General features: G+C 46.6%; 1 protein-coding gene across 16 annotated transcripts in view; it reads right to left on the minus strand.

Annotated features, from left to right (window-relative positions):
* Nucleotides 1-9,968, minus strand: part of RIMS1 (regulating synaptic membrane exocytosis 1) — a 473,493-nt gene extending 463,525 nt beyond the window's left edge. For 4 of the 16 annotated variants that reach the window (XM_049695402.1, XM_049695404.1, XM_049695401.1 and 1 more), the window contains exon 1: nucleotides 9,373-9,966. In XM_049695402.1, the coding sequence (XP_049551359.1) occupies nucleotides 9,373-9,536 (164 nt within the window). In that variant the 5' untranslated portion in view covers nucleotides 9,537-9,966. Of the gene's footprint in view, nucleotides 1-9,372 lie in introns of all 16 variants that reach the window. The other 12 variants (XM_049695412.1, XM_049695403.1, XM_049695399.1 and 9 more) reach the window with 6 other exon arrangements.
* Nucleotides 9,969-10,168: the final 200 nt, after the last annotated feature.

Genomic DNA, 10,168 nt, shown 5'->3' on the forward strand with positions numbered 1-10,168 from the left:
AGAACCTAGGAGCAGGGCAGGAATAAAGACACAGATGTAGAGAATGGACTTAAGGACACGGGGCGGGTGAAGGGTAAGCTAGACAAGGTGAGAGAGTGGCATGGACATATATACACTACCACATGTAAAACAGATAGCTAGTGGGAAGCAGCCACATAGCACAGGGAGATCAGCTTGGTGTTTGTGACCACCTAGAGGGGTGGGATAGGGAGGGTGGGAGGGAGACGCAAGAAGGAGGAGATATGGGGATATATATATGTGTATAGCTGATTCATTTTGTTATAAAGCAGAAACTAACACACCATTATAAAGCAATTATACTCCAATAAAGATGTTAAAAATAAATAAATAAAATAACTCTATATTCTTGAGATTAAGAAAACTGCTCACATATCGATCAAGAATGTTTTGCGTGCAGAAATGTAAGTTGGGAGCTAATCGAATAGACTCCATAAAGTCTAACAAATACAGACAGAGAGCTCCATCAATATAGGAGTTCCCATGTGTGAATATGCAGACCATGCATGAGAGTCCATGAAAAGAAGCTAAGCTGTAGTACATTTACATGACAGTACAGACACCTTAATTGGTTTTCAATTCACATCCCTTCTCTATGTAAATATAATGGCTTCTCCCAGACAATCATTATCTGACATAATGATGGGAAATATAAAAATATATACTAAATAGTATGTAAATCATTAGCAAGGTATTATCATTTACACTACATAAAGATATCTGTTTGGTTCATTGTGTTTCTTTAATATTGAATTAAACACTTTCCTTTCAAATTGCATGAAATTACTTTCTGTAATATTATCTTACTTTACTATCTAAACTTCAGAAGAATGATCAGAATATTGCATCCTAAAATCCAGTTAAATGTCTTCTCTAAGTCACAGGCTGCTCCTTTGCAAGGCCCGAAGAAAAATCTTCAGAGAGAGAGCCCTGCACGAGGTTGCATTCCTCGTTACTATTATTTGAAAAGTGTTTTGAACTTTTAAATTCAACTTTGTCATAAAAGGTAGCATTCCACTGAGAATCCATTAAAGATAACACATGATTCTCAGCAAAAGCCTTTCCATTTACCAAAAGATGATTTTCAAGATTCTACAACTCGTTTGTGTTACTTATTGATAATTACTAATTGCTATATTTTATGACAGTTAACTGCTTAAACTTTCGGAAGTTTTAAATGAATAATTTGTTTCAGGGAAAGCAAAATTTATAAAAAGGGAGATAATTTAATGTATCATCTGGATTGAAATTCAAAACTGAGAGAAAGGGGTACTAGCCATAATTACAGCACAAATGTGGCATCAACAGATACTGTCCTGGGCAAACCAACATGTACAGCCACTTTCTTTTGAAACATTCTATTTTTTATTTAAATAAATGTTCCTATGTACGAGAAGTTTTCACAAGTTAGCAAAAGATGAAGGAATATCTAAAGTCAATTCTGCAGACCTCAATAGACATTTCTCCAAAAAAGACATACAGATGTCCAACAGGCACATGAAAAGATGCTCGACATCTCTAATTATTAGAGCAAAAATGTAAATCAAAACTACAATGAGGTGTCACCTCATACCAGTCAGAATGGCATCATCAAAAAATCTACAAACACTAAATCCTGGAGAGGGTGTGGAGAAAAGGGAACCCTCCCACACTGTGGGAACGTAAACTGGTGCAGCCACTATGGAGAACAGTATGGAGGTTTCTCAAAAAACTAAAATAGAGTTACAATATGATCCAGCAATCCTACTCATGGGCATACACCCAGACAAAACACTACTTCAAAAAGATACTTGCACCCCAATGTTCATAGCAGCACTATTTACAATAGCCAGGACATGGAAACAACCTAAATGTCCATCAACAGAGGAATGGATAAAGAATATGAGGTACATATATACATGGAATATTACTCAGTCATAAAAAAGAATAAAATAATGCCATTTGCAGCAACATGGATGGACCTAGAAATTGTCATACTGAGTGAAGTGAGTCAGAAGGAGAAAGACAAATATCATATGATATTACTTATATGTTGAATCTAAAATATGATGTAAATGCATTTACTCACAAAACAGAAACAGACTCACAGACATAGAGAACAGATTTTGGGTTGCCAAGGGGGAGGTGGGTGGGGAAGGGATGGATTGGGAGGTTGGGATTAGCAGATGCAAACTATTATTTACAGGATGGATAAACAACAAGGTCCTACTGTATAACACAGGGAACTATATTCAATATGTTGTAATAAACCATAAGGGAAAAGAGTATGAAAAAGAATATATATATATATAAAAGTTAATCACTTTGCTGTACAACAGAAACTAACGCAACATTATAAATCAACTGTACTTCAATAAAATAAATTTTAAAAAAGTAAGGTTAATTCTGCAGTATATTCCCCTTTCACCATCCACAGAACACTGACCTAGATCAAAATAAATGTACATAAACCTGAAGTAAAAGTGTAAGAATATACATAAGAAAGCCTGAGACATCCAGCACAGAATCTTAAAAAGTTCTTCAACACATACAATCGATTCAATCTAACCCATACCCAACAGTAAACTGATATGAAAGAGGAATTACTACTGGACAAGTATATGGCCCCTTATTCAGCTAATTTAAAGTGAATAACTTATTAAATCCAGTGACACTAAAATCATCAGTCTGTTTCTCCCAATTTTTTTCTAGCAAAAGTTGAGGGAATGACCCTAAGCTAATTTCTCTGCTTACTTTTGAATTAAGGTTGCCTTTTAGGTATTTCAAACTCTATCACTTTGCCCACATTGCTTTTTGTGCTAAAGACATTTACGTGCTATTTAATGAGAAAGAAAGAAAAATGGAAGGAAAGTAAATATAACCTCAGGTCAAACCCTGGACTCATTTTACCTTTGACCTCTTCGCCAAATTCTCACCCTGGTGGCTGAAGCCCTGAACACACCTCCCTGCTAGCACGATATGATGGATGGATTCTTCTACAAGAACCCATCTCCGTGGGACCTCTAGTAGCTGCAATCGTCACAGGAGAAGATGCTCTGGGGATTCTTCTATAGTTTTACAAAGTAAAGTTAATAATGCCACCCTTCCTTGGTACAGCACTTTGAAGTTTAGGGTGCCTCTACCATCATGTTAAAGCCTCGTAGGTTAGAAGGGCAGACATTATCACTTTCACCTTACACAGGAAGAAACTGGGGTGCGGATGAGTTAACTTATTGATGTTTACACCTATAGAAAGTGTCAGTGTTAAGAGCAGAATCTAGTCCACTGCTCTATCTAACTATCTGATGCTCACCTCCCCTTCTGGTCACGGCAGTCTTAAAATGGTAGGAACTAAGCCAATGTCGGGCTAAGGCAGAAGACTCTCTCTTTACTCTACCCAACAGCCCAATTCCTGACCCAAGTCTCATACCTGACACAGTGGTCTTATTGTTGAATTGAATCACACATGATACTTTGTTAGAAATAGCCTACCGAACATACAAAATTCAGAACAATAGTAGAGAGAAGAGAGAACCTCATGGTGGAGGAAAGATGCGGAGGCATTCGAAAGCACTGACAGCTAATGAGTCAGATCAGAGAGCACAGGTGCACACGGGGTTAGCCAGTCACCTGTGGCCCGTTCCAGAGCCTGGAGACTGGAGTCCTCGGGAAAAGGCTGGAAAATGCCACTAGCCACGTGACATCTTTCTTGCTCCTTTAGTTTAGTTTCTGCACTCCAGGATCAAATGTCACAAGGAAAGGGTTTGGAAGGCTTTGAGCTAGTTCTGGGAATTTCACTAACAGAAACTAATAGAATAGTCACAAGGTAGACCTCTCAAGAGGTGAGCATATGGGGCAGAGTGAAACATGTAACGTATCCAGCCAAATGCCTAAATGTTAAGCCCCTTCCCCAATGGAAGAGGGAAACAAACCGTAATAGCCAAAGCTTAATGCACTTTTGGAAAGACTTATAAGAACACTAAAGGTTTGGAGTCCACGTATGTGGGTTCTGGGTTCTATTACTTTAGTTGCCTCGTGCCTCAGGCCAACTTAGTTCAACTCTCAGGACCAGCTCAAAAATACCCAACTCCCATCACAGGACAAAATGTAGAAGTTGTTTAAACATATAAAATAGTCCATAACGATAAATGAACTGCAGTTCAATGAACTTTACAATCCATGGTACAGCGAGCTCATCCATCTGCATATTGCAGATGTAGGAAGATAGTAATATTATTGCAGGAATTGCTACTTTATATCTTTGCAGGAAGCTGGCTCTTACCGCGCAGATTAAATTCAAACCACTCTCTCATCTGACCGGTTGAGCGAGTAACACTCCCAAGGTGCTATGTTTCTATTCAAGTCTGCAGGGGCACCTAGAGCCCACACTGGTTTCCATATTCTACTCCAGACTTAGTAAACTATTTACCTCAGCAATGGTGCCCCTCACTTCTGGTTAAGAAGGAATAAACAGAGGTGAAAGAGAGTCAAGACAGGTTGGCAAAAATGTGAACTAAGTGTTATGTTTCTTACCCTCTATTCTCTTTGACAACGCCTTACTTCTTTCAATTTTTTTTTTTGTAGGCTTCTCTTTTCTGAATTTTCTCCATGAGCATTTGGGCATGCACATTTACTAAGACAGGTTTTTGTTGAAAGCAGAAAACTGCAATGGTTCTGGGATAACCTTCCCTAAATGTAACCCTATCCATTAGGGGTGTGAAGGAGACTAGACATTTCCTCTCCCTGACTTTTCTACTTAACACAGCATCTGGGAACATGTAGACACCTGCTCATGCTTTAGCAGTTTCTCAAATTACTCTTTGCTTTTTCTCTTTTCCCTTCTTACCCACCTCTGCCTCAGCAACATGAGAGAATATTTTGGGGTGTAAGACATGAAAATCTTGGCAAACCTCAATGAAAACATGATAACCTACATTCTGGGGACTCTGTCCTCACTCTACCCCAGCTATCCCCAACTACCTTTCCTTCTTTTCCCAGTTGCTAATTGAGCCTTCTGGATACATTTTGGGTCACAGTATTATAATTGGTTGGAGGGAGAAAAAAGAGAAAGAAAAGCTGACGGTGCAAGGGTTCTACCCCTCTACTTTGTCTCTCCTCTCACAAAGGAAGTAGGTATTACAGATGTTTGAAGAGCTAGTGGGCGTGAGCTTCCCTGTTAAGCGAGAGGGAGAATTCCAAAGTCAATATTCTTTATAAATCAAATCACACAATGAATTGTAGGATTTGTAAGAAAAAAAAAGAACCTCCTAGAATCCCAATTTAATTTTCTTGCCCACATGTATACAATTTAAGAGACAGGACTAGAATCTGAACCCCGAATGCTCAGGTCCAACATTAATGGACTTACCATTGTGCTTTTTATTATCTTCAAACTGGGGACAATTCCCTCGCCCTCAGTCCACTGGGAAATTCTATTAAGGGCGTGGGTGAAGCTCCAGGGTCTCCTAGAATCAGCAGCTGATCTTCTGAATCAGCCTAACCTGTCAAACCCCTCCTCTGAAACTGAGGGACGAACAGACATTAATCTAAGGAGTAGGTAGGTGAAGTACAGGCTTCTTGTTGGTAAAAGGACAGTGCAGCATGTGGGATGATACTTGGACTTGGAATAAAAGGTCTGGGTTTGAATCCTGGCCGGGCCATATTATGTGAGTAGGTTCAAGGTATTCCAGGAACCCTCTAAGGGCAGGATGAGGATTTGGGGGTTATATGACCCCACTTACCTTCTGCACAAGCTGTTCGTGAGAATCCAAATATACATATATTGAACTTGAACACAGTTCAACTCTTTGGCATTTGGTTCAATAACCATTTAGAATAATGGCCAGCATGAGGTAAATGCTCAATAAATGTTAGTAATTCTATTAAATATTCCCACATGGTTCTCAATTCCCAGCCACTAGCCATTGTTTTCAGTCTCTGCTTCTATATGTTTTCTCTTGTCTTGCTACTCTATAGTTCCTTTCTCTATGAAGCTTTTATAAAAATGAAATAGGATTTTAGATCTAATGAGATCTTCTCTGATTTAGGTCCCAGATAACGCAGTTTTCAACCCATGTAATATACTGGCTCTTGGGGTCTGGTGACAGTTACTTGAAGGAGTATTCATGGAGGAGGTTAGGTTTCAAAAGACTTCTAGAACACACACTCACATCCACACCTACACACATCTACACACACCTACACACACACCCCAAAACCCTACCAAGATGAAGAAAGACCTTCTTTCTGCAGGGAATTAAATCAACCATTAGAAATTATTTGCAAGAGTCAACTATTTTTTGTTAGATGGCAATGGTATTTGAAATCAGTGCACTTTGCCAACAAAATGAATTATTTTTAGGACAAAGTACTTACAATTTCAAAGAAAAATTATTCCTGAAATCTTGAGGTGAAAGCAGCTTCATTATCCTTTTCCATTTATACATATTTAAAGACATTATCGAGGCCAAATTCAAGTAGTAATATACAACCAAGGCTGATGAAACTGTACGAGTATATTTTAATTGATATCTTATAACGTTTCTTTGGCGTGTTCGCCCATCAGTTTTCTCTCTTCTCTCTACTAGCGCCTGTTTTTACAAATTGTGAACAGAGAGCACACACAGGAAGCAGGGAGCTCAGCCGATGGCTCTGCAGTAATGACCAAGGGGAATTTTAAGTCTAAATGCTGAGTTACCAGGACTTTCGCTTCACAGGGCCTGTTGTGGGACTAAATTCTCAGATATGTGCTATAACGACCGCGTGCTACCGCCAAAACTCATCTCCAATTGAACGATTATTTCAAAGGCTGTGAAAAGCCTCCTGTTTTCCAGTTTACCTTTCTGCGAAGTTTAGAAAGGGCCACCACCCATGACTCTGTGTCATCAAGTTCCCATATAGGTGTGTCATCTGAATAACCCCTACAGTCCCCAGTTTCTAAGACATAAGCTGTCCTCTAGAAAAAAGTCCATCTCTGTTCCACTAATTTGTGGACAACAAGACAGGCTTCCATGGCAGCACACTGGGATTCCACAACATCCCCAGTCTGCCACCACACAGAAGGCCAAGACGTTAGCAGCGGAGGCTGATTGATAAAGTTAGTGCCGAGGCCTGCGATTGCAGAGGCTGTGGTGTGACAGCATCACACACTGCAATATTTAGAGAATCCTTGCAATAAAGGAACACCACGTGCGTGCCAGGGAGAGCCGTCATGGCACAGCATTGGGAAAGATGCTTTTGACGTGAACAGTTGGACGGTGTCCTTCATTTTTATTTGTCCATAGAAGCCTGTAGGATCTGATCCCTCCTAGAACTGCCCCTTCCCCACTTAGAGCCCCTCTCTCCACCAGCCCTGAAACAGCCAGTGAAGAGGAGAGATGCCCACTGGCTTGCCCTGCGCCTTCCCTTCCCAGTCAGGCAGCAGCCCATGTTTTCCATCGCCTGCTGGAGGCCTCTGTCCACCTGCTGTCTGCAGTGAACACCGAAAGGAACGGGAGCAAAACTGTGCATCCTGACCAGCAGAAGAGGTGTCCGGGACAGGTGGCGGGGGGCTGTGAAGGGTGAGGACAAGACGGACTGACAACCAGACAGACAGACAACAGCACCAGCAGACACCATGCATTACTTCCAGTCTCAGACGAGGGGAAGCCTGCAGCGCCAGGGACCTTCCACCAGGGACAGGCAGCGGATTAACGAGGTTCTGCTTCCTGCACGCCTGCAGGCTTCAAGTCCCTGCTTTTTGGCTAAGAAGGAACAGGGAATGCAGAAACCTGCTGCTCTTCAGAGAACCAGGCCAGCTCCGGCCTTCCCAGTTAATGGCCCCTCTCTCTGCGTCTACGTTAAAAGGGCAGGGATGACTGGATTTCTCCTGTTGTGCTGTGACCAACCCTCACTGCTCTCCCTCAACGCCCCCTCTCCCATCTGGGCTGCAGCTGCGCTAGTGGAGACCCGGCAGGCTGGGGATGCAGCCCCTCCAGCTCTCTGCTGCCAGGCTCTGCTGCCCCAAGGGGGAAGAGGGAAACTTCCCTCCTGTGACAGCATCTTCTCTTCAGGAGGCCATCCCGAGGGTGGGCGGGGGAGAGGCGGGAGGGCGTGCGCTGGGCCTGGGTTGGGGTATGGGGGTGCCGCCCCCCCCCCTTTGCTCTCCGCTGTAACTCCACAAGCAACAGGCTCCCTCCGGCTCTTCTCTCCGATCTTCCACCCCAGATACACCTTCTGGCCTTAACGCGGGGAACCAAGGCACAAGTCCCCATCAGGGCCTCTAGATTTCCTCACTGCCAAGTTGAAAACTTTCCCCAATACAGGAGGACCTCTCGGGGAAGGCAGGGTTCACGTCCGGGCAAGGCAGGGTTCACGTCCCCTTCAGCTCCACTGCACGGGGATGGGAGGGAGGCGGGAGGCCAGCACCTTGTGAGCAGTTTCGCCCGAGACTAAGGCAGGTGGCAGGGCATTGTCACACGCGCCTGCCTAGCCAGCCACCAGCCCCGTCCCCTCCCCAGACCCAGGAAAACTGGGCGCTGGATGGAGATCCCCTGAAGGGTTGATGGGCTTTAAAGAAGGGAGGATGTGTGCAATAATCAGTCCCCTTATGGTACGGCTTGCACCAGGAAACGAGAAGGCCCTGGAACTCCCTTGGAAACCAGTAAAGAGGAACCTCTATTTCATTCAGGCCAGAGTCCCCATCAGCTTCTCCCATTATTAAAAACTTTGCATTGCCAATGGCATTGTATACGGGGAGGAATATCTGTCTTCACACAGGTATTCCGTGCAGAAGACCCCGAAGCAAAGGTTAGAGAGACGCTGAAGAAGCAGGTTACCAAAGATGGCAACTGCCCAAAAAAAAAAAAGACCCAACCTCGAGCTGTGAGATGAATGAGTAGCAAAATGAACACTCACAATAAGCATTTTTCTTACACCAATACTGACACCCTCGGCTGGGGCAATCCCAGCCGGCTCGACAACTCCAGGGAAAGAAGAGCTATTCCCAGCAGCTCTTCGCCCACCTCCCCTTCCTCCGCTCAGCCTGTGCCCCTCACCTGCTCCCGGCCCAGGGCCCTTCCTTCCACGCGGGCGGAATCGGCTCTTTTCAGCCTGGCACATCCCACCCCGGCTGGCGCCGTCCCCCCAGTCCTCCCTGGCACCTGGGTCCCCAGCCGTCCTCTCCGGGCTCCCGGCTCAGGGCTCAGCGCATCCCCGCCTGCCACCTGTCCTCCCACCCGCCTCCCCGCCCCGGCCCCGCGCCCCCGGCCCCCAGGCGGGCGCCTCCGCCCGCACCCGGCACCCGGCCCGCCTCTGACCCGCACGCAGCCGGTAGGAGCGGGTGACGGCGGGGAACGGCCCGATGGAGGCACGGATGGCGCGGCCGCGCAGGCTTACTTGAGCATGGCTTCTTCCTTCTCCTCCTCTTCTTTCTGCCGGTCCATCACTGCCATGATGATGTTCCTCTCCTCCTCGGTCAGGTGGCTCAGGTCGGGCAGCTCGGGCATCGGGGGAGGCACGGTGGGCGGGCGGGGACCGCGGGGCCCCACGGCCGAGGACATCTTCGCGGCCTGCCCGCCCCTCGGCTGGCCTGGGCTCGGCGCGGGCGCACCTTCCGACGCACGCCCGGCGGCTGCGCCCCTGCTCGGCTCACCGCGGAGCCCTCCCGGCGGCGGCGGCGGGGCAGGGGAGCGCGCGAGCCCGGGCTGTCATGGTCCTCCGCCTCCACCCAGCCCCGGATGCTGCCTTTGTTTTGGTGGCCCTGGCGAAGCGCGGGCGCCCGGGCGCTTCCCGCAGCCCAGCCTCCCGGGCGGGGGCGGGGGCGGGGGCGCGGGCTCGGGCGCGCGGGGGGCGAGGATGCTCGGGCTCGGCCGCCTCCGTCCGCGGTGCGGGAGGAGAGTTTGGGTGTCGGTTAGGCGGAGTCTCGCGGCTCGGCTCCGGTGATGCTGCTGCGCTCGCAGACACGGCCGCCAGCCCAGCCGCTCGGCCCGGAGCCGCCCCGCCCACGGCGCCCACCCGCCCACTCCCGGTCCCAGTCCCGCGCCCCTCCGCCCCCGCGCGCTCCAGCCCAGGTACCCTCACCCGTGACTCATCCTACCTCGCCAGGTCCCCCGTCTCTGTCAGCCTCGCCAGCCCTATTTTTCCACGGGTTGCATTAATCATCATCATCCTCGCTCCATCTTCATCGTGGAGC

The sequence above is a fragment of the Orcinus orca genome, chromosome 12, assembly GCF_937001465.1.
Source record: "Orcinus orca chromosome 12, mOrcOrc1.1, whole genome shotgun sequence".
NCBI lineage: Eukaryota > Metazoa > Chordata > Mammalia > Artiodactyla > Delphinidae > Orcinus > Orcinus orca.